Below are 24,604 nucleotides of genomic sequence, written 5' to 3' on the forward strand. Positions count from 1 at the left end.
ACCTAGAAAATCTCCCTGTAGGCTGAATATCCAATGGAAATAACAGCAGAACTTTTTCAGCTGTCTCTAAGTTTCCCCTTTGGACCAAACTGAAGTTTTGTGACTTTAACAGTAATGATTCCATGGAGATTTATGCTTCGACAAATTTATAGTTCACAGCGTACTCTGAAATTCTGGGGTTCAAAACCTTATCAGTACCTCCATACGGAGATCAGTAAAGGTGAGATCATTTTCCTAATGTCAGATTAACACAAAGCTTCTCAGAATAGAATCATAGAGAATTGTAGAGTTGGGAGGACCAAGAGTCATCTAGTCCAACCCCTGCTATGCAAGAATAGGCCACTGAAATTAATTAGGCCCGTTAATTTCAATGGGTCTACTCTGAGTAAAACCTAGTTGTATATAGACTATGGTTACCAGATTTTTTTCCAATGAATCCGGGGACACTTTTTTCTTTTCTTTTCTTTTCTTTTTGAAGCTGAGTAGCAACAGGGAGCTAGTAGTGGGGATGGTGAGGCAAAAGACCCTGGGCCCAAGCACACGTGCATATTGTATAAAGGTGCAAAGCCCTTCTTTCGCACCCTGTGAAACATAAATGCTCTGAGTTTTTAAAAACTGGGCAACAGTGGACTGCTCGCTTGTGACTCCTGAGCCTCCCCCTCCAGAGGTCCATTCTTAACCTGAAACTGTTCTTAACTACAGGCGTGCTTTCGCTAATGGGGCCTCTTGCTGCCGCTGTGCCGCCGGCACACGATTTCTATTCTCAACTCGAGGTAACTCTTCCAGATTAGCGGAGTTTATAACCTGAAGCGTTTGTAACCCGAGGTGTTTGTAATTCGAGGTACCACTGTACTCTTCTTGCCCTTCCTCCACTTACAAGACAACTACTTACACTTTCCACTGCCACCACTAGAAATCACGAGTCCTTTTAATACAACCTCTTTTCAGAAAGTTTCCGGTGGGCAAGATTGGATTTTTGGATCCTGAGATCTGAGAGAGAAGTGTGAGGAGGAAGAGGAGGAAGTTGTAAAACAGGATGCAATCTGAGAGTATCAGTCTAAGGAGGAGCAAGAGATTGCCTGGGAATCTGGCAGTCCCAAACCCTATTGTTTTAACCCATGCAAACCCCTCTTCTGCAAGCTGAGTTGCATTCAAACTTCCAACACTGGTCCACCTGACCACCAGGTGGTGGGAGGGGACAGACAGGTGGCAGTGGCAGTCCTTGGGCTTTCAAATTTCAGTGGTGCCATGTGTGATGCCAACATTTGCCCCCCACCTCTTGTCTTCTGTTCTAAGTCATTGTAGTGGTGCCTCCTGCAGTGCCTTTTCCGATCAGTGCCCTGTGCAGGTGAACTGGTCTCGCTCCCCTAAATCTTCCTCTATTGTAGCTTTGCCTCCATTGTCCTCCTTGCTGAGCTCTACAACACTGGGCAACACTGAGACTGAGGAGGAGGCGGCAGAAACTGATAGGCAGGGTTACCCTATGGACAGGCTGTAAGCAAGAAGGCAAGGCAAATGAGTGCTGGCTAAATGCAGACTCAGGTTGGAGGGGCAGTGCCCCATTTGCCCTAATGGTCCAGTCTCCATGTTTTATGCCTGTTCACTCCCTCCCCCATCATTGCTGAAATCCAAACCTCCCCAATTTTTGCAGCCTCTGTAAACAGAGTAGAGTGGACATTTTGCCTCAGCACAGCAATTCTAGGTTCGGCTGACCTTGAGAGTCTTCAGAGTGGCTGAGGGAAGAACTCGCAGTAGGTCTCACAGCAGGAACGCAAGAATTAAATCCCCTTACAAATTCTGAGCACATGTGAGAGATTTTACAAGAGCTAATTGCTGTCGGGAGAGAAAGGGGACAACATGTTCGGGCCTCAGAATTACTTCGACACATTCAGGAAGGCAAAGTTGCATTATTTTATACCCTGCGGGTTTTAGACCAAGAAACCACTGAGGTCCTATGTTTTTTTTAAAAAGGGGGGGGGTGATGCAATCTGTAGGATCCACTCATTTGCACCTTTTTTGTTATCAGAAATCTAATTTCCAAAACACCTGCTATTTCCAAAACCACCATCAGCACCATAAAATCTCTTAACCCCAGAGTGGGACGTTCATTACACAAAGCTGACAGATATGTCAAAGACCAGCTCCTGTGAGGAAGTTTAGCATCATGAGTCCTATCTTTGCAGGCTGATTCCTCCTGTTACATAAGACAAGTTTGGCTGCTGAGTCAGGTCAAAGGCCCATCTAGTCCAACATCCTGTTTCCACAGGGTGGAATTTTACTCAAAGTAGGCCCACTTAAATTAATGAGCACAACTAAGTTAGGCCCATTAGTTTCAGTAGCTCTACTCTGAGTAAAACGTAGTGGAATGCCACCCATGGTGGGCAACCAGATGCCTATGGGAAGCCCTAAAGCAAAACTGGAGCACAATAGCCCTCTCTCCACCTGCAATTCCCAGTAACTGGTACTGTATTCAGAAACATATTGCCTCTGACAGTGGAGGTAGAACCTAGTCACTGTGGATAGTAGCCACCGATAGCCTCATCCTGCGTTTTGTCTAATCATCTTTTAAAGCCACCCAAGCTAGAGGCCATCAGTACGCCTTGTACAAGAGAATTCCATAGTTTAAATATGTGCCATTGGAGGTGTCCTTCCTTTAGTCTGTCTTGAATCTGTTCAGATGCTTTGGATTATCCCAAGGATTCTATATTATGAGAGCAACAGGACACCTTCTGTCTATACACTTTCTCCATATATTTCACCTGCTTCAAGAAGATTGACAAAAGATGTTGTGACACCTCCAGGACTAGATGATGACTTTCAGTTGAATGAAGGTCAATGTTATTAAACAGTTTAAAAATAAAAAAGAAAGAAATATCAAAGGGGGACTGCAGCGTGAAATTGCAGCACTAGAATTTATTGATAACTTTCTCCTGTTCATTTAGGAATAATTGGGACCAGGGTTTTATCATGCCCTCCTACCGGTGTTAAATTAGCAGAGCAAAGCCAGGAAGATTGTTTTATCACTCATTGCCATTGTAGCAAACAGTCATTGTGCTCATCACTGCGCTCATACCAGGGATGGGAGGCTCCAAGTCCCATCAGCCCCAGATGGCATGGCGAATGGTCAGGAATGATGTGAGTTGTTTAAAAAAAATATCCCAGCTATATATCTTTTGGCTTTGCATCTCCTGCCATTTCCCCCAGTGGGTGCAATTTCCCCATCTAGGATGCAACTACAGCACCCCTTACAAATGGTTTCTAGTGAATGACAGCACAGCCTTCCAGAGGCAGCCTGTTCCACTGGTAAACAACTCTGGGAATGTTCCCCGATGGTTTACTGAAATCAGGATCCCTATCATTTCCAGTCCTATTAGTTCCAGTCCTCCTCTGCGGAGCAAGAGAGAACAAGCTTGCTCCATATTCTGTATGGCAGACTTTCAGTGATCCCTCAATCTTCTATTTTCCATAATCTGCCCCGTATGCTGCCATTTTGGACATCAAAGCTCTGTCACTGGTAGGGCCAGGAGAACAGAGACTGTGGCAGCAGCAGAGAAGGAGACGCTGTCATCACATCTCCCTTTCTAAGACCAGGGATCTCTCTCTGCCGGGGCCACAGCAGGGATGATGAACTTCTCCTTCTGTAGGTAACCTTGCAGGGACCAAAGGCCAGTGGTAGGTGGGGCCAGAGGCAAAAAACTATTTGGAGCAATGCTTGTGACTCTTACCTTCGTATGGTAGGCTGCCTTCCAGCCATGTACAAGTCAATGGTCAAACACACACATTTATCCATCCAGGCAGTCAAGAAGCATTATCACAGCTCAAGGACACATTCTGGCCAGGTAAAAGCCCTTAAGCAGACAGTAAGGTCTGGGGAGAGTCCTGAGAACCACAAAGAAAAGTCTGGATGGCCACCTTTAGCCCCCAGGTATGAGGTTACCCATCCCTGAGCCTAGAATTGCTGGCCTGTGATTCACAGTCAAACCCCTTTCCTGCCTTTAATTAGTCTGCATTTATACCTGAAATTCCCCTTGATATCATTAGGCATGCTGAAAGCTTGCATCGCTCCCATCACTTTTAATGACACATTGTAACCTTACCATGGATATCACAATGCATGGATGTAGAGAGGAGATGATAATAAATCGAGTATAATTCCATCGTTCGTTAGCATTGTTATGCTAACAAGCCCCAGCAGAAAAATACATCAGCTTCAGCTTCCAAGAACATAACTTGAAAATTAATGATGGGGAAGAAGTTCACGTTCATTTGTATCATCCTTGTTGGCATCCATCTGTCTCAAGAGACAATGGAATGTACCTCTGGGGGTGAGTCAAACTGTTGGAGAATTACAGTGCCTGCTGTGGCTGAGTTCATAACTGCTGCCTTCTGTGTTGTTTTTGCTGCATTAGCAGTAGTGACCTCTCAGGGCACAAGCCTGGGCAATGTGTATGGAGGTCCTGGGCCTTGCTGAGAGGGACCCCTCCAAAGGAAAACTGAGCAATACATTTGGCACCAGCAAGAGTTCCCGAAAGGAGGCACACAAGGAGCCATCCAACCATCTTAGGGACTGCACTCCAGATTTGTGGAGGCTTTACTCCTTAGCCTTTCCTTCTCCCAAAGTTGTCCTGCAAGACAGTGGAGGTTTAGGATAAGAGATTTCCTTCTTTTAGATGGGCTACATTCCCAGGTTGATGAGCCCCATCTGCCCCTCATTTCCCTCTGCAGCATGTGCATTAACTGCCTTCTTGACCGTTCGACCCACTATTGGTTACTACTGGAGGCTGTCTTCGCATGTAGGGGACTTTAGAGAGTGCAGTTGACTGCTGAATGGGATACAATTGTGGGCAGACTAAGAAACCTCCATCCACTCTAGCAAACCTAGAGTGAGAGACAAGGGTGACACCAGCAGTTTCCAGGATCCTTCCTCTTTGCAAGACTTTTGTGAGTGAGCTAAGAGTTTGATTGGTTCTTGGGTGAGAGCCAAGTTAGGTGGGTGGAGTCCTGAGTGAGAGCCAGGAGGCTGAGAGGCGAGGATGTGTCAGAATGTAAATGAATTGATATTGGCTTATATTTATTACTAAATTTGTAATGTAACAGTTTTATATCTGTGTACATTGGTACCGGTAGTTGTTTATGTTGTCAGTTGTTGCATTGGTTTTCTATACACTGCTTAGATATTTATTTTTTAAATATACTAAGTGGTATAGAAATTGTGTTCGTAAATAAATAAGATGGGGAAAATGAGAGACAGAGAGAAACTAAAATTGACCAATTCACCCATCCCTACTGAAAACCAACTGTAAAGCTTGAAATATTTGTAGGATTTGAAGAAAAAAATAAGAGTAGTGTTTCTTTTTCCCCTAGACATCACCATTTATTTTGGCCTTAGTCTTGTGTGCCATCTCCTGCCCCTGAGCTTTTCATTTCAGCGCTATGTGATTCATGAAAAGGCTGCGTCTAGCTTGTTGTTTCCCCTTCTCCTCTGTGCCTGTTGATTTCTAATTATATCCTTTTCGTTAATATTACTCTGACAACTTCATTTATATTTGAAAGCCCTCAAGGAACACCCCTCCTTCCTTCTAGGCTTATGGATGCGTTCTACATGCTTTCTCCTTAATACTTTGCACCCTTGACTACCCACATCGTAATTGATGTATTAAAAATTCATTTTCATGCTTCCAAGAAGTTTTGGATTCCTTTGATTCAAGTCGCCAAGGCGAAACAAAGAAAATTGTGAGTGTGATCTTAAAATGCCTTCCCAGGGTTTGATGGCATGTCCTGCAGTTAAAACAGAACTTGAAATATTTGCAAGCGCCACTTCCAAATATCTCCCCTGCCACAAGCTTTGTGCACCTTCAGACACCTTGACCTTTCTCAGCTTTTTCATGATAGAATAGGAGATCACCTTCTCTAACAGCAAACTCAGAAATGGAGCTAAAATGTGACCACTGGGATATGAAGGAAGGTACTGGGACAACCTTGATGCTTGCAAAGGTACCAAAAAAAATGTTGATAGAAATACCTGAAGTGGCAAAAAACAAAACCCCAAGAAACCACCACCAAGACACAGGAAGCTGGCTTACTCTGAATCAGACCATTAGTTCATGTAGCTCAGTATTGTCCACATTGACTAGAAGTAGGTCTCCAGGGTTTCCCAGCCCTAGCTAGGGACATTCCCAGCCCTAGCTAGCTCTGCTCACTTACCCCCCACTACCTCAGATCAGCCTTCATGCCATGAGACACTAAGAGAGAAAGCGCACACACACACACACACACACACACACACACACACACACACACAGCACCCCATTCAGCTTTCCCAAGAGTTATGGGCAAAAGTCAGATCCAGCACCATTTATCTGGGTCATGAAAAGCACATAGAGCTGGAAGTGGACACCACTCTTCCAACTTTCTCCTTCAATTCTATGTACTATTCAAGGAAGAAAAACGTAACCACATTCACCACCTCATGACCAAGGGGGCAGCGAGTAGAAGAGGTTAGAGCAGGCATAGGCAACCTTGGCTCTCCAGATATTTTGGAATTACAACTCCCATGATCACTGACCACTGGCCCTGTTAACTAGGGATCATGGGAGTTGTAGTTCCAAAACATCTGGAGAGCCAAGGTTGCCTATGCCTGGGTTAGAGTATTCTAAGTCTCCCAAGGATGACTTCTAAGGCACCACTGAACCCGCTGGCACAATGTTGGGAATCAAGGCTTCTAGGAAAGGAATGACCTTGCAGAACTTTTTCCTCTGGTTCCAATCTCCTTGTGCACCAATGCGCCTCCCTGGAGAGGTTCTTATGTAAAACACAGTTTCACAGCAGGATTCTTGTTTTAAAGAAACCTTCTGAATTGCTAGATCTTACTCTTATGCAGGAATCATAAACAGCAGCTCACAGACTCTGCAGTTTAGTTGCTACACAAGACACGCAGCACCAACTACACAAAGCACAGATAAATTACGTGCCAATGGCATCTAGCAGATCTAAAAGTAATCACCAAAATGCTGCTTCTCTTGCACAAAATGCAGTAATGTAATTTCCCTTTTGAGATGCTAGTATCGAACAAACTGTCCGGCTTTAGAACTGTGCCGCATGACTCTTAATATAAACATTTCTCTGGCAATAAGAGCATTCCAATTAGCATCCCTTAGAACAGGCTTCCTCAACCTTGGCCCTCCAGATGTTTTGAGACTACAATTCCCATCATCCCTGTCCACTGGTCCTGCTAGCTAGGGATCATGGGAGGTGTAGGCCAAAAACATCTGGAGGGCTGAGGTTGAGGAAGCCTGCCTTAGAACAAGAGAGCTGATGGGTGGTGACTTGCAACACTGCAGGTTTTAGGTTTTTATGGTTTGGGGGAAATGGATCTGTGGGCCAAACCCGGACCTGTGCTGGGCCCAATTGGGCTTGTGGGTCAAAGATTCCCCCAACCTTGTGGTCCATGGTAAGCCCTGAAGGGGGAAATCATACTGTGGTGGTGGTGGGGAATAAAAAGTGTGGTAGGTAGGGAGAGAGATAGCACAGAGTGAGCCATGCAATCCTGCAAACTCAAATCACTAACATCTCTGCCCGCCTCCCACATACCCTTAAGATAACTACATTTTGAAAGAACGTGCACTTTTTGGTGGTGTGCAAATCTATTTTCTGTTTAGAGTGATTAAAGCAGTCCTCTAGACACAGAATGAATCCTGTTGGGTCATAACAACATAAGAAGAGCCCTTCTGGATCATGATCAAGAGCCCATCTAGTCCAGTGTTCTGTTCCCATAGTGGCCAGTCAGATACTCCAATAGGAAGCCTGAAAACAGGTCCACAAATCAACAACGCTTTCCCCACTTGTGGTTCCCAGCAGCTGGTATTCAGACGCATATGGCAGTGAAGGCAAAACATAGCCATTGTGGATAGTAGTCCTTGCCCCCACCCCTACCTCCCGCATATGATCACTGGTGGAAATGATATTGATGGTGCTAATTTTTACAAAATAAATATATGCATATATGCTGCTGCTGCTTTTTATCTCTCTCTCTTTCCTTCAGGGTGCCTTTGGGCATCAGGAGACGGCAAATTCCCAGGTGCCCATCTGAGGACAGCTGCTACTGCAGCAGCAGCAGCAGCAACATATAGGAAACTAACTGAAGTGATAAAGAATGCGGCATTGCTCAAATGTCATGTCGACCCAGGTTAATTCCATCTGGGACAGGGTTTTAAGAGCTCAGGAACAGGGTAACATTCAGCCGATGATCTCTCCTTCCCCCTCCCCAGCTCAACACTATCCTAAATTACATTTATGGATGCTCTGCTTTTCTCAGAGACCTTCTTAGATGAATACAGAGCAAACCTGGACAGCATTTAGGTTCGTGAATGTCAGTATTAGCCAAGGTTCGTGTATATCCTTTTGCCCACCTTCAGCATAGATGGTGATAATGGTGATGCTTACAATCTACATTGCATTTTCAAGTGTTCCAAGCACACACCTCATCTGCTTATAAGCCTTACACATGGGAGTAATCAACATTGTGCCCTCCAGATGTCGTTGGACTACAGCTCCCATTAGCTCAGAGCTGATGGGAGTTGGAATCCAACAACATCTGGAGGGCACCACATTGGCTACCCCTGCTATAAAGTACTGTAATATATTGCAGATGGGAGGATGAGAGAGAGAAGCTTGCTTAAGCCTACTTACAGCGGATATGAGATTTGAACCAGGAGCTACCTTATTTGCCGCTCAGCATTGCGGTTTGGACTGTGCTGCACCAGCAACCCTGTCCTCATTGGTGAGTAGTTTGGTAAAGTATTAAAAATGCTGTAACTGAGCCCCTGGGGGCATCACCTGGAGTACAGTATGACACCTCCTCAAAAATATTCATCTGGCTTCTGCACATTTCTTCTTATGCACACATCAAGTCAAAATTTGCCTTATTTCTAGAGCATTCCAGGGATGTTATTTTTTCCTGTTTCCCTTTCCTGGATTTACCTAGTTCTCTGGGTCTCAGTCTGACTTTGGGGAATTGATTGTTAATGGTTTATAAGTGGGGCCTGCAACAAAAAGCTGCAATGTGCAGTGCTCCAGATCAGTGTGCCAGCCTGTCTGTTAGCCAGCCAGCCCCCCTGCCAAGATACTCCATTCCATTTCCCTTCTCCTGTGATTTCCATACCACCCACCACTGCCAGTCAGCATTCTGTGCCTAATGAGCATGTTTGGTTCTTATTGAGCTCTTCAGATTCCCCTCTGCAAAGTTTCTTCTCCAATTTCTTTTTAAACCTGTGCTATACTAGGGGTTCCCACAAACCCACTGTCACAGTGGCCGGAGTGGACTACTTCAGAGTAACGACGCTACGCAGCTCTGCATTTTATTCTTTTATTGGTGCTGCGTATTTACAGTGCTCAAGTCATTGCTATTTACACGGAGCGATGTTGTCAGTCGGTTTCAGAACCTCCTAATGGCTTTTGGCGCGTCTTTCTCCAACACAAAAGCTTTGGCAGACCCATCCTCTTGCCCCTCCTCTTCCTGCGTAATTCTGGAGTTGGGGGGATGGGTCTTCCCCCCTTACTTGCCCCTTCCTGTCCCACCTGGGACCCTGGCTCCTCTACCTTGCCTGAGCCTCGGACACGACTTCCTGCTTCCCCACTGGAATCGGAACTCTCCCTGCTTTCCCCTTTGCTCGGGGACGGGCTTGAACTCAGGAGGGGAGGGACTTCGCGATATCCCCTGTCCCTCACATCCACCCCCCTCCCAAGCTCTCCTTCACCCCTCCCCAGGCCCCCCCCATGTGTCGGTGACGACTGGAAGCCTAAAAACTCGGTGCTCTCCGAGCCCGTTGGTGTGAACACCTCCCCCCAGTCCTGCGAGCCCCCCCCTTCCGCCTGGGAGGACGGGAATCCCAAAAAGTCCGTGGCGTCAGAGCTGGTGGGGGTAAAAATGTTTTGCCAAGCTGCTCCTTCCTCTGACTGGGTGGATCTTGGCGACACCCATACCTCATCCTCTGGTTCCTCAAACTCCGCTTCCCAGCGCCATGGTGAGCTGTTCTCCCGTGCCTCCTCCTCCTCCCCCTCCCTTTCCATGTGCCAGGGCTTGGGTCTGTGGGGAAAGAGGGCGTGAAATTCTTCCACCAAGAATTCCTCCTGTATCTGAGTGGCGGGAACCCATTCATTCTGGGACGGTGGAGCATCCTCCCATGCCATGAGGTACTCCAGGCCCCCCACCCCCCACCTTGAATCCAGGATGGCCGTGGCCTCATTGAGTTGCTCCCTGCTTTCCCTCTCCCCCCCTCCCTCGGGGGTTTGTTCGCTGTCTCTGAGCCTGCTGCTTTCCCTGTACGGCGACAGCAGCGATCTATGAAACACTGGATGCACCCTCATGTCCTCTGGCAGTGCCAGCCTGTATGCCACCGGGTTGACCTGTTGCGTGACCGTGAAGGGGCCCAGCCATTTGGGTGCCAGCTTTTTGCACCTCCCTCTGGTGGGAAGGCCCTCCGAGGACAACCACACCTTGTCCCCCACCCTGATGACCTCCCCTTGTCGCCTGTGGCGATCTGCCCCCTTTTTGTACGCTTCCTTGGCCCTCTCCAAGTGTTCTCTGAGCTGCTGGTGCACCGTCTCCAGTTCCTCTGCCCAATCCTCAGCCTGTGGGCCCTCCTCCTCCTCCTCCCTCTCCCTCTCTGGGAAAGATCTGAGGTCGCGCCCGTAATTGGCCTTAAAGGGCGACACCCCTGTGGAGACGTGCACTGCATTGTTGTAGGCAAATTCTGCTAGTGGCAAGCGATCCACCCAGTCCGTTTGCCGCTGGCTGACGTAGCATCTCAGGTACTGCTGCAGAATGGCGTTGACCCTCTCCGCTTGTCCGTTGGTCTGCGGGTGTCTAGCCGTCGACAAGCTGACCTCCACCTGCAGGAGGTTCATGAGCCGCCGCCAGAACCTGGAAACAAATTGGCGGCCACGATCCGAAATAACCCTTAAAGGTAATCCATGCAGTCTGAAAATGTGATCAACAAACAGTTTGGCTGTCTCTTCTGCCGAGACTGCCCTGGCACACGGTATAAAGTGACACATTTTGGACATGAGGTCCACCACCACCAACACTGCAGTCTTACCCCTGGACGAAGGCAGATCTGTGATGAAGTCCATGGACACCACTTCCCACGGCCTGTGTGGTGTGGCTAAGGGCTCCAGCAACCCTGGTGGCGCTGCTCTGACCACCTTCGCCCGCTGGCAGGTGGTACAGCCCCTTACATAGTCTCGAACATCTTCCCTCACCCCTGGCCACCAGAAGTGTCTCATGACTAGGTGAGTGGTCTTGTCCCTTCCAAAATGCCCCGCTGTAGGGTTGTCGTGCATCTGCTTGAGGACCGTACGTCGAAGCTGGGTGGTGGGTAGGTACAGCGCACCCTTGTAGAAAAGCAGCCCTCTGCGTTCTGCAAAGTCTTTTGCCTGCTCCCTCCCCCCTCTCAGTTCTCTGAAGATGCGGTTGGCAAATTCATCCGCTGCCGTCAGTGCTGTGAGTTCTGCCTCGCTCACCACTGCTGCTCCGCAGGACCATGCCGACGGGGGGAAAATGTGCCTTGGGGCTGGTGGCGCCTCCTCCTCCATGTACTCTGGCTTGCGGGAGAGGGCATCCGCCCTGACATTCTGCTCTCCTGGGATGTAGTGTATGGAGAAGTTGAAGTTCGAGAAGAACTCCGCCCACCGTATCTGCCGCTGGTTGAGCACCCTGGCAGTTCTCCAGAACTCCAGGTTCTTGTGGTCTGTGCACACCTGGATGGGGTGCTTGGCGCCCACCAGGAAGTGTCTCCAGTGCTGGAACGCCGCGTGGATCGCAAGAAGTTCCCGATCAAAAACTGTGTAGTTTCGCTCGGGCTGGGTCAACTTCCTGGAGAAGAAGGCACAGGGTCTCCACTCTCTGTTGGCGTCCAGTTGCAACAAAATGGCGCCCACAGCCTTATCAGAAGCATCTGTTTCAATGCGTAGGGGCGCGTCCTGAACCACGTGGAACAGGTTCTGGTCTGAGGCGAACACCCTCTTGAGGCTTTCGAACGCTGCTTGCGCCTCTGGTGTCCACCTGAACTTCTGCTTGCCTCTCAGGCAGTCAGTGATGGGAGCCGTAACTCGAGAGAAGTTCTTGATGAACTTCCTGTAGAAGTTGGCAAAGCCTAGTAGGCGTTGGGCATCTTTGCGCGTCCTGGGGCTGTGCCAGTCCAGGACGGTCTGCACCTTGTCCTTGTCCATTGCCAGCCCCTTGTCTGACAGCTTGTAGCCCAGGAAGTCCACCTCCTTGGTGTGAAACTTGCACTTCTCCAGCTTCACATACAGGTGGTTCTCCTTCAGGCGCTGTAACACCTCCCTGACGTCCTTCACGTGCTGCACTGGGTCGTTGGAGTAAATAAGGATGTCATCCAGAAAGACCAAGCATTTCCTGAAGAGTAGGGACCCCAGGACGTGGTGCATGAAGGCCTGGAAGCATGCTGAGCCCCCTTGCAACCCGAAGGGCATCACCAGATATTCAAAAGAGCCCAGAGGCGTGAACATCGTGGTTTTCCACTCATCGCCTTCCCGGATCCTGATCAAGTTGTACGCCCCCCTCAGGTCTAGCTTGGTGAAAATCTTGCCTCTGCGTGCCGCTGTCAGGAGATCATCCACTCTGGGCATGGGGAAAGCCACTGGCTCTGTCACCGAATTCAGCCGTCTAAAATCCACCACCAGACGGCGCTGTTGCGTGTCTTTCTTGTCCACCCAGAAGACCGGGCTGCCCCCTGCTGCCTTGCTTTCTCTGATGAACCCCCGCTTGAGGTTCTTGTCGATAAAAGCGCGCAGATCCTCCAGTTCCTGGTCTGACATGGCGTACAGCTTGGCTGGGGGTATAGTTGCCCCAGGCACCAGGTTGATCTGGCAGTCAAAAGGCCTGTGTGGGGGCAGGTGGTCGGACTCCGCTTCACTGAAGACCTCCTGCAGGTCCCAGTATGGTTTGGGTATCGCCTCACCCCCTTTGACGTGCATGGTGGCCACCGTGGCTATCGGAGGCCCCTCCCCTGGTTGGTGCTGCATGCAATGTTCCAGGCAAAAGTCCGATCCAAAAGTGATGCATCTCTGATGCCAACTTATGGAGGGGTCGTGGCGCGCCAGCCAGCTCATGCCCAAAACGATTGGGGGGTCTGAGATGGTGGTGACGTTGAATGCCAGTGTCTCTGAGTGCCTTCCAACCGTCATTCTCATGGGGGGGGTTTGATGAGTGATGGCCCCTCCCAGCAGCTCTCTGCCGTCAATGGTTGCCACGTGCAGAGGAAAATCCAGCTGCAGAAGCTGGATCTGGTGCTCTTCTGCAAAGTTTCTCGAGAAGAAGTTGGCTGAGGCACCACTGTCAATTAGGGCGAGGACCGTCAATGGATAGCCATTTGGGAGCGTGAGCGTCACTTCTAGAACCACTCCTGCTCTGGGAGGGGTGGGCTGGCTCTGCTCCTCTCTGTGCGGGTGGGTGGGCTGGGGCTGTTGTCTGCTGACTGTGCCTGGCTGCCGCCCCTTGTCTCCTGCAGCCAGGCTTTCCCGTTTCCCTGCTGTGGTGCTGCGTCAGTGGGGGAGGGCACAACCGTTCCCGCCTTTCCTTGCCACTCCCTGCGATGTGGGCAGTCTCTGACGAGATGCTGGGGGGAGTTGCAGAGAAAGCAATTCCCACCCCTTCCCTCCTTGCGTCTTGGCGCCGCTGGGGTTTGAAAAGCCCGCGCGCGCGCGCTATCAATCTGCATGGGTTCCTGGTCCTGACTGGCCCCAGGCGTGGCTTGAAAGGGTTGTTGAGGGAGTGGCTTCTCCTGCGACCGTGGGAACCAAGCCCGCTTTGCGCGCGTTGCTTGCTTGTCGCTCCATCTGGATTCCTGCCTCACCCCCACCGCCAGAGCCGCTTTGCTCAGTTGATCCATATTACTGGGCTTTGGACCTCTCGAGAGCTCATCCTTCACCTCCTCATGCAACCCCAAGTAAAACGCCGCTTGCATTGGGGCAGACTCCAGATCCCACCCCAATCTGTGCACCAGCATGGTGAATTTCGCCCAATACGCGCGAACTGTCATATTTCCTTGGCGTAAATTATGAAGTTCCTCCTTAGTCTGGTCCATATGACTATCGGACGAATACATCGTTTTCAAACCTTCTAGAAATAGTTTGACATTCTTCATGCAAGGATTCCTTGTTGCAATTAACGGTCTTAGCCACTCCCTGGCCGCCCCTGTAAGGTGCTCCACAATAAACGCTACTCTGTGCTCATCATCAGGGAACTCATCGTGGTGCAGCTCAAGAGCATACACAATCTCAGTCTCAAAGCCCTGAAACTCCTTCGGGTCTCCATTGAACTTGCTTACTAGGGTCCCGGCTCTCCTTCCTGGCAGCACTTGGACTTGGGGTGCCCCTCCCGCCTTGTTTTTCTCTGCATCCAGCTTGTTTTGGAGGTCTACCGCCACCGCCCTTAAATGCTGCTCTTTTTCCTGGAGCTCTCTCACCTGTTCCGCAAGTTGTAGCCGGTCGTCCTGGACCTTCTTAGTCTCCTCTTTAGCTGCCTTCAATTCTCCCTGCGCCTGCAGCGACAGCTGTTGCAGTTCTAGCTGGGCTTGCTCAGCGATCTGCCGCCACTTCTCCGCCTCTGACACGCTCATCCCGGCAACTCCAAAGTAGCCCAAAAATGATTAGGAGGTTGCTGTCACAGTGGCCGGAGTGGACTACTTCAGAGTAACGACGCTACGCAGCTCTGCATTTTATTCTTTTATTGGTGCTGCGTATTTACAGTGCTCAAGTCATTGCTATTTACACGGAGCGATGTTGTCAGTCGGTTTCAGAACCTCCTAATGGCTTTTGGCGCGTCTTTCTCCAACACAAAAGCTTTGGCAGACCCATCCTCTTGCCCCTCCTCTTCCTGCGTAATTCTGGAGTTGGGGGGATGGGTCTTCCCCCCTTACTTGCCCCTTCCTGTCCCACCTGGGACCCTGGCTCCTCTACCTTGCCTGAGCCTCGGACACGACTTCCTGCTTCCCCACTGGAATCGGAACTCTCCCTGCTTTCCCCTTTGCTCGGGGACGGGCTTGAACTCAGGAGGGGAGGGACTTCGCGATATCCCCTGTCCCTCACACCCACTGATACCTTTCTTTTGTGCAAAGAGTGTGCTGTTTTGGCTACAAAAGGGTCCACACACACAGAATGAGTTAGCCTTATCGGATTCTGGATTTGTAGGCCACATTGAATTGTGTCCTGTGCACACTTAAGCAGATAAGGCACATTATAAGAAAGATGACAAAGGTGGTGATGCTTCTGGAATAGATAGTAGCCAAATTGAGTTCTGATTACTATTTGCTCCTCCACATGCAAGAAATATAACTCCATTGACAGTCCCTCCAAGTGTTCCTATTTTCCAGGGGCGTCCCTGATTTAGGAAAGCCGTCACAATTTCTTATTTGATCCTGGAATGTCCCACTTTTCCTTAGGATGTCTCTATTTTCATTGGAGAAATGTTGGAAGGTATGGAATTATTTGAGCCCCAAGCCATCTGAAGGCAATCCTGTATAGGGAAATAAAAAAAATTCCTTCAGTAGCACCTTAAAGACCAACTAAGTTTTTATTTTGGTATGAGCTTTCGTGTGCATGCACACTTCTTCAGATACACACTTCTGGTATCTGAAGATACACACTTCAGGTATCTGAAGAAGTGTGCATGCACACGAAAGCTCATACCAAAATAAAAACTTAGTTGGTTTTTAAGGTGCTACTGAAGGATTTTTTTTTATTTTACTTCGATCCAGACCAACACGGCTACCTACCTGTAACCTGTATAGGGAAGTTTTTTAATGTTTAATGTTTTATTATGTTTTTATATATGTTGGAAGCTGCCCAGAGTGGCTGGGGCAACCCAGTAAGATGTGTGGGGTATAAATACTGTAGTAAAATTATCATTATGGAATGGGACGTCCCTACTTTCATTGGAGAAATATTGGATGGTATGCATTGATTATAGTGGGTGTAAATCTAGACTACTCGCATCTCTGCAGTGAATGCTAACAGTTGTTTCTCCAGCCTGTTATTGCAGGGGTGCAATTAAGTGAAGACAATAGATTATAGGTTAATGTGCAGAATAGGTTTGTTGAGCACAACAGCATCCCCAAAGCAGCAAACTGTATTAAGAAAGATCAATACAAGGCAAGTGGCAATTAAGTTTTAACTAAAAGGATATAAAGTAGGAGAGACAAAGGGGCTTAGTAAGCAACCCAATGAAAGAGGCTGCTTCGATGAGCTATGGAAAAACATGTACAGCCTCCAACAAATGTGTGGTAGCCTTAGTTGGCAATTGACTACATGATATCAGCAGATGAGTTCAAAGGAATCAATGGATTCAGCAGATTGCCTTCCAAAGCAATTGCAACACAACTTTTTTTTTTACGCAGGTAGCAGTTCTATTAAAAACAGAAACTCTTTAATCAACTGGCCTCTTTGCATTAGAAATAATAAAAGATAACACTGAAGGAAAGTCCCTACTGCACATTAATCACATATATTGTTTTGAGTGCCCAACCTCTGCATAACCTTACTCAGATAATCTTTCACCGCAGAATCTACTGTTTGTACAGATGGCTTCCCCTTTTGATTCCAGATTACCTGCACAGCATGAAAGACTATGCTCAAAGCATCAAAATAAGCAGCAGGATTACATTTCCAAACTTTCATGTGCTGCAGTCAAATAAGAATGGACTGACAATGCTTCTTTGACTAACCAAGCGTGAGAAGATTCCCCAAGGAAAATAAATCTAAAACAGATTCATTGTCAGAGATGTTTAAACAGAGGCTGGATGGCTACCATTGAGGGATGTCATAGCAGCTGATTAACGTTATCAGCATGGGATTGGATTAGATGATCTCAGGTGTACCTCCTATCTCTATAATTTCAATCAAATAAATTGATTGCTCTGCATATCCGTCTAGGACAGTACTTGCTTGCTTTTAGATGGTGCACATACTTCTGCCAGCTGGTGCCATCTGTGTAAGGATGAAGAGGGAGCACCTATTCTAATCAGCGCCAGGATGGCATCAAGGCAATTTCCTGTAACAATGTCATATACCAAGGACAGGGATCCCATGGCCTTCCAAATGCTGTTGCACTACCACTCTCATCATTCTCTGACCTTTGGCCATGCTTGCCGGAGCTGATGGGAGTTGCAGTCCAACAACATCTGGAGGGTCACAGGTTCTGCATCTGTGACATATGATCTAATAGAGAAGGCGAAAATAAAATGATGGTGGAAACGATAAAGGAAAAACAATCTCAACCGACTGGAAACTTATACCCAGCATTTGAGTTATGGGTGGAAAGTTACAGGAGCTGGCTGCAAATTATAGCACAGGTACTCCAAGGGTGGGGGTGGGGTGGGGGGTCTCCTATCCTCTGTCCCCATCTCTCAATTAACCTCTATCTCCAGATACCACCCCATGACTTCATGAGGGGGTACCCTTAAGTCTCAGGTTTGGGTCCTGAAATCTCAGTCTGGGGTGGAATCTACACACGTTAAAACATTGTGAAAATGCTTTTTTAAAAAAATCGTTTTGAAAAATGCATCAGATTTGCTATAGCTCACAGTCGCCAACTAGTGTCACAATTGTATATTGCACTTTACAACACATTCAAAATGTTTTATTTGCAGCTGGGATGTTTCTAATTTGGCAACCCTGCTTTACAGACATTTCTCTGTGTGGTGGTGTCCACTATTTCAAGGGCTTTCTGGTCCAAGTCTAGTTTAAAGTTAAATGATTGCATTTCTATTTAAAACATATTTTATTTCTCTAGCAATTGTAGAACTTATTTTAAAATCTGCATCTATGAATATAAATATCACTTCTGAGTTAACACCTGCCTGCACCTGATAATACCTTCAGTACACCCATGACTCCATTTCCCACAGTGCTCATATCCTATGGTAGCTCTTGGTCCCACAGAGATAGCGAAAAGTGTAGAGTCACACATGGCTGGAGTCCCTCTGATCGTTTCTGATCTCAACTCTAAAGACTTTCTAGATTCCTAATGCAAAAGATAAAGATAGGTCAACAACGAAATGAAAGGTTTAGAGCGGCGCGACCTTTCAAGTGTTTCCTATGTTGAGACTGTGAGTGCCCTAAACGTTCCTTCCTCTAGGAATCAGAGAGACTACATTCCCCACAATGCTATTCTCCCCTTATGATGCCACTCCGTTGGATGTTTAAAAACACTCCAGTTCCCATAAGGCTCTGCCTCTCTCCCCCCCTTCCTGCTTATGAAAGGTTGTTGTGGTTTTTAATCCTTCTTCTTGGCCAGAACGGGTTCCAAAACCCAATTCTAAAATAATAATTAAGCACAACCACATACAAGAAAATAATTTATATTAACAAAAGACACGCAAACAAACCTGTCAGGGCATCCAACGGGGTGAACTACGTCTCCCACAATGCATTGTAATCTCTCGACCTCGTCCTGTCCGTTTTGTCTCGCGAGGCCTGGGGCAGGGAAGCCGGATTCGGAGCAGCGAAAGAGGGCGGAGAAATCTCGTAGGCGAGGCCGGAAGCGCCTTCTGGAGTCGTTGCCTGGAGAGGGAAAAGAGGCTGGAACCGGAGAGGACCGACATGGCCGAGACGGACCCCAAGACCGTGCAAGACCTCACCGCCGTGGTGAGGCGGCAAGAAAGGCAGAGAAAGGGGAATGCCGGGAGCGGGCGGGCAAGGATCTCGGTTGCTATGGAGACCGACTGGGGCCACTCAAGTGGGGCCGAGGGTTGTCATGGAGAAGAGAGAAGCGGGGCCTACCTAGCAGTGGGGGGTTGCCATGGAGACGAGGGCAGGGGTGTTCAGGGTGGGTCTGATTGCCATGGAAACCGAGGGGGGCTCTGCTTGTTATAGAGCAGACATCCCCAAAATTCGGCCCTCCAGATGTTTTGGACTACAATTCCCATCTTCTCTGACCACTGTTAGCTAAGGATCATGGGAGTTGTACTCCAAAACATCTGGAAGGCCGCAGTTTGGGGATGCCTGTTATAGAGATTGGGGTAGCAATGGGGTGGGATGGGGTTACTATGGATATTTGGGGTGGGGGCTGCGCTGTGTAGTTTATTTTCATGACTACTCCAGAGAGAAATGTATATGTGATGGATATTATATAATGTATATATCTTAATATTCTGTTTTAGTTGTTGTGAAATGCCCTAAGACATACACACATTCTGCCCGCCCCCCCTTTCTTTTATACTGTATACACCATGTACACAACAAATTTATTTACATCCTGCCTTTCAGAAAGCAGATCCTTCTCAGGCAGTTTGGAAGTAACAAAGATTCACTAATACCAATATTTAGAATACAACAATCCATTAGGGTACTTCCTACAGTGCAGTTGGTAGGGGCAGATGCTGAGGGGCAGGAAGCCTTTACAGTGTAGGATTTTTGAGGGCAAGGCTGGGTGTATGCTGCATGCCCTACCCCTTGGCTTGCTAAGTTGGTGCTCTGCCCTCATACCAGTGTTAGCATTGCTGTCTTGTCACCAGTGATGGATTCAGCTGCAGTCCAGTAGTCCAGTCAGCTTTTGTATGTGGAGTAGGCTCGGCCACCTCAGGCTACAAAACGTTGAATTGGGCCCAGAGCATTATAGAAGCATTATTCAGGATGCATTTTGTATCATTAATCATTGGGATCCCACCCTAGCAAGATAAATTGAAACATCCATATATAATATTTTATCAGTGGTGACGCTCTTTGCAATTTTATGTTTGTTGGATTGACAAGCCAGCACCCCCCAAATAATAATTTGCTATTTACCAGCCTGGCAGTTTCCATGAGAAGAGATATTTTCACATAACTAACGCTTCAAAACTTTAATACGTAGCTCAAGTATGCTTGGGACCTTTGTCCGAACCCAGTGTTCACTTTCAGACATTGTGATGGAAACATTTCACATGTAGAGCTTAGTATTGGGCCTCCCTTGGGTTAAATACTGCACGTGGGGGCTAAGAAATTAAAATCCTGTGGACCCAGATATTTCCTGTTTAAAACAAAACTATTTTTTCTCCCTCATCAGGTGCAGACACTGCTGCAGCAAATGCAGGACAAGTTTCAAACCATGTCTGACCAGATTATTGGCCGGAATATCCTTTGGGTTTTCCATCTTTTAAATGGAGCTCTTTGTGTGATGTACAAAATGGATGAATTCTATAAATCCCCCAAATGACTTGGCCCCTCCAAAGGCTGTATATTTAAAGCAGTATCATACCACTTTCAACAGTCATGGCTTCTCCCAAATAATCCTGGGAACTGTAGTTTGTTAAAAGTGCTGAGAAGTATTCGGAGACTCCATCTGTAGAACTCCTTAGCCGCCCCTTCTACCCCAGCGGGAACTTAAATAAAGCCAGGGGCTGGTTTAGAGCTTAGCAATACAGTTACAGTAGGCTGTCACCACTCCCAGTTGTGCTATTACTTAGAAGGTTTAGGGAGACTCCTTCTGCCCCTTATATGGGTTGCACGGTTTAGCTCACAAAATACCTAGTAGCGGTCGAATGGTCTGGCTCTGGATTCAGCTTCACTCATTCAAAGGCAAGTAAGACCAACCAAGAATTACTTTTCAGTATTTATTGTAACTAAAATACTTATAAACAGGGTGCACATTTCTTATAAGCATACAAATAAAACAAAACCTAAATTGGCATTACTTTCTAATGTACTTACGCATAAAAGTTCAATCTTAAGATTAAAGTACAAAGTCTCTCCATCAGGTCCCTGCACTCCAACAAGGGCATGACGAACACTCTGGCAGACTTCCAGCAATCTTCTCAATGGCAGGCATTTACATCGACAAAGGTGGCCAAAGGAGGGCCCCTTGCACCTCTAGACGCTGAGTATATATCCCTCTTAACCCCACAAGGTAGTGTGATTTTAAACCAATTGAAGGGATACTTTAATCAGTAAAGACCCAATGATTAAAGACCAAAACTATAAATCAATTGTCAACTATTCACTGCAGCTGGGCAACAGCTGATTAGCAACCATCCGAGGAGTTTAGGTCACTCCCTACCTTCCCAAGGCAATTAAGGGAAGAGGAGAAAAGCTTATCTTAAAGGAGCGCCAGACACGAAAGCCAGGCACCTTCCCAAAATACCAACCTTGGCTTCTCTCCCCAAGCTGAACAGAACAGGGACCCAAAGTTAAACTTTTTTCCAGAATTCCTCTTGCACTACACCATCTCTCCTCACAGAGCTACATTTTCCAGAGTTCCCTGGGAAGAGTGAGTGATGGTTAAACCACTATGTGATGGAGCCTAAGTTTTGAAGACAAAGGAAGGGAAGGTAGAGGGCTGCCATATACCAGATAATATATTATTTCTCCCCCTAGCCCAGGATTGTCTTTTCTGGCAGGATTGCAGGAAGTGAATGATGAATTCTTGGCATATAGCTACTAGTCATAACAACTTGATGAGTACCAGTCATCTGGGAGCAACTAGAAGACGCCTCATGTCCTGCTTGTGGGCTGTATTCTAAAGCTGTTAGCGCTTCAGCAGGTGCTGAGCAGTTCTTACTTTTATATACTGCTTGATTGTAAAACAACAACCCTCAAAGCAGTTTACAAGAGAATAAAACAATAAAATTATTAGTAAAAACAATTAAAAACATGGTTTTTTTAAAAAAAAACAAGCAATAGACTAAAAACGCACCACATTTTAAATATCTGGGTAGGCACATCTAAACAAAGACATTTTTTGCAGGGACCGAAAAGAGTACTGTGAAGGCGTCTGCCTGATCTCAATAAGCAAGACTTCCAAAGCATAGGTGCTGCCACGCTAAAATACCAATTTCTTCCAAGTGTGGGATGTGTTATATGTGGCCACTGTACCAGTGCCAGTTACACATAACATTGAAACCTTCATTATTGATTTTTATATTGAGGCTCAATTTACTTAGTTATAAAAACACCAGGGACTATGCTTTCTGAGGGTCAGGTGGTGTCTCTCCACTTTTGCATTTCTCCAGTCTGTTTTCTTTAACTCGGATTCACTTGATGACATGAGCTGCCGTATCGACGACCTGGAGAAGAACATCGCAGATCTCATGACGCAAGCTGGAGTGGAGGAGCTGGAAGGCGAGAACAAGGCGCCTGCTACCAAAACATCAAGTGAGAATCATGTTCAAATGAGTTCAGTGTCTGCAGAACAAGTTAAGCAGGGCTGCATGTTGAGAGCTGAGACTATCTTTTGGGACTGTGGAAGCAGGCAGGCTAAGCAGAGTGGCTTTCAGCTGGTGGATTGGGAACCCAGATGAAGGGGACAAGATGGGTTGCACCAACACCACAATCTTATATTGCTTTGTTTTCTTCTTCTTGTAAGAGAGAGGGGAAATACCTGCTAAAATGGATAGGGAACCCATGAACCTCCAGATGTTGCTGGACTCCCAACTCTCATTGTCCCTGATGATTGGCCATGATGCTGGGGTTGAGTTGGCACCCAACAGCATCTGGTGAGCTACTAATTCACCACCTCTTTACCAGAAAGGACTAAAAGTAGTCCTGTATTTGAATTGGGTCTGAAAGTATCAAAGTGCTAGGCTTGGAATGTCTGTTTTCAAAGGTTGGAATATTTTACCCCTCTGAACAGGAGCTGATTCACAGACCAGATGCATACAGTACTAAAGCTAAATAGGCCTTGGCTTGCTAAACATCTGGACGGGTGCCATGCCCCAGTTTTCCAGAGTATCTTAAGTTTAATAGAATAATACTTCCTGGAGTATTATTGGCAGTAGGTTGTAAATAGAAGAAATAAATGGATAACACTTCTTGCCACCAGGTGTAGCTGTGGCTGCGTGGAGAAGAGTCTTGTGGATAGCAACAGCTGATAGTAACAGTAGTCACTTGTGCGCTATACAGCCCATAGAGCTATATTTCTTTGAATACCAGCTGGCAGAATACAGCTGTCACCTCATGCCCTGCTTGCAAGCTACAGAGAAATCACACTGGCCAGTGTTGGGCCTGTCTTAGTGGTCCAACAAGTTAGTTAATAAGGTTCTTAAACAAGCGTAACCTACCACAAACTGTTGCAGTGTGCCAGCCACCCATGGCCACCTCCAGGATATTCCATTACATTTCTCTCCCTGATTTTCTCCCCTCACCATCCACAAAATCAGCTGGCATTCCATGACTACTGAGCATACTTAGTCCTTTCTGGGCTGTTTTGGGAGCCTCTCCTTCCTTCCATATTTCTTCCCTCCCCCAAGGTTTTCTTGAGAATTCCCCCCTGCCTCTGGATTATTTTGGATGGCTCTGTTTTGGCTACACAAGAATAATCCACATTCAGAAAATGTGTTTACTGCTAGCACGTAACCACACTTCCTTTCAGATTTAACACTGCCTGCCTGCCTCCCACATTAAGGGCTGCATGGTCAGAACATTTGCTTGCTTGCTTTTTTATAGTGTTTATCCTGCTTTTTATATGCCAGTTGCTGGGAATTGCAGCCAGGGAGAGTTGTCTTGCTCTCAGGTGCTGCTTGTGGGTTTCCCATTGGGGCATCTGGTTGGCCACTGGGAGAACAGAATGTGGGAGCTCATGGGATTTGGGCCTGCGTCAGCAGCCAGGCTCTCCTTGTGTTCTTTCCTCCAATAACCCCAAGGTCGCATATGTAGTTCTCTGCCTATTTTTTGTTTTCATTACAGCCCTAAGAGATAGGATGGGTTGGGAGGAAGTGACTGGGACAAGGTCAAGGACTGGCAACTTCATAGCTGAGTGGTGTTTTTGATCCTCGTTCCTAATCTTGGACTCTACTTGTTACATTATTTTTTCAGTTAAAAGTATTTTTAGATGCAGACATTGTTAACACTGCTTATGAACATTGATAGTTTTCTCTGGTAGCATTCTTGTTAATAAATGTGTCTTACTTTTTAATCCCCTCAACAGCTTGCCAATAATCTACGATGGGTGCTGGAAGGAAGCGTTTTACAAGCCTACAGGGATTTGAAGACAGCCTTTTTGTTTTGTTTCCTTTTCTTTCAACTGCTAATATGTAAACGCATTTTTCTACTGCTGTAGAACTTGCATTCTTAATGTACCTTGTATAGCTAGATTTGGAACAATTTCTATTCTGGTTTCTTGTGTATTTGTGGGTTTCACACAGTTTTTCAATGTAACACGTTCTATAAACTTCAGTAATTTAAGCAGAATTTGATGGCATTGCAGAATTTGATAAGAGCTGAATTGAAAATACTAACATTGTGAGTGGGCTTTTGTGAGGTTGCACTTTTAAAAAGAAAAAGAAAACATTTTTACTTGTGGCCTTTTTGTAATTATTTTCAATGATGTGGCTAAAGACTGTGGTCCTTTCCATCAGCTTGCACAACAAATTTGTCATGTGAGGCACTTTTGTGGAGTGGAGTACAAGAATGAAAACACCGTGTTCTAAAATCTGTCATTGTGCCAGTATGTTGCCCTGTTAGTAATGGATTTAATACAACAAGCAATCTGCTCTGGGGGAATTGGGCTGCATGAACCATAACTCTTCTTTTTAGTTTTCTTATTATCAGTCAGTGTTCTTCATGATACCAGCTTGTGGTTTGGGGCAAATGATATATTAAGGTCATATTTCAG

General features: G+C 46.9%; 1 protein-coding gene across 1 annotated transcript; it reads left to right on the top strand.

The window, feature by feature from the left end:
* The first annotated feature begins 18,579 nt into the window (after positions 1 to 18,579).
* On the top strand, positions 18,580 to 24,291 carry HSBP1 (heat shock factor binding protein 1). The gene is made up of 4 exons (XM_035120574.3): positions 18,580 to 18,663; positions 20,063 to 20,129; positions 22,030 to 22,146; positions 23,918 to 24,291. The coding sequence occupies exons 1-4, from the start codon at positions 18,619 to 18,621 to the stop codon at positions 23,926 to 23,928; spliced, it is 240 nt and encodes a 79-aa protein (XP_034976465.1). The 5' UTR covers positions 18,580 to 18,618; the 3' UTR covers positions 23,929 to 24,291.
* The last annotated feature ends 313 nt before the right edge of the window (positions 24,292 to 24,604 follow it).

Source organism: Zootoca vivipara, chromosome 6, assembly GCF_965207765.1.
Source record: "Zootoca vivipara chromosome 6, rZooViv2.hap1.1, whole genome shotgun sequence".
Lineage (NCBI taxonomy): Eukaryota > Metazoa > Chordata > Lepidosauria > Squamata > Lacertidae > Zootoca > Zootoca vivipara.

Bases quoted from the DNA above. Each gene is read 5' to 3' on its own strand.
- HSBP1 (XM_035120574.3), top strand. From the start codon at position 18,619: ATGGCCGAGACGGACCCCAAGACCGTGCAAGACCTCACCGCCGTG. The intron at 18,664-20,062 runs GTGAGGCGGCAA...CTCCCTCATCAG, and splicing joins TGCAAGACCTCACCGCCGTG to GTGCAGACACTGCTGCAGCA. The intron at 20,130-22,029 runs ATATCCTTTGGG...ACTCGGATTCAC, and splicing joins TGACCAGATTATTGGCCGGA to TTGATGACATGAGCTGCCGT.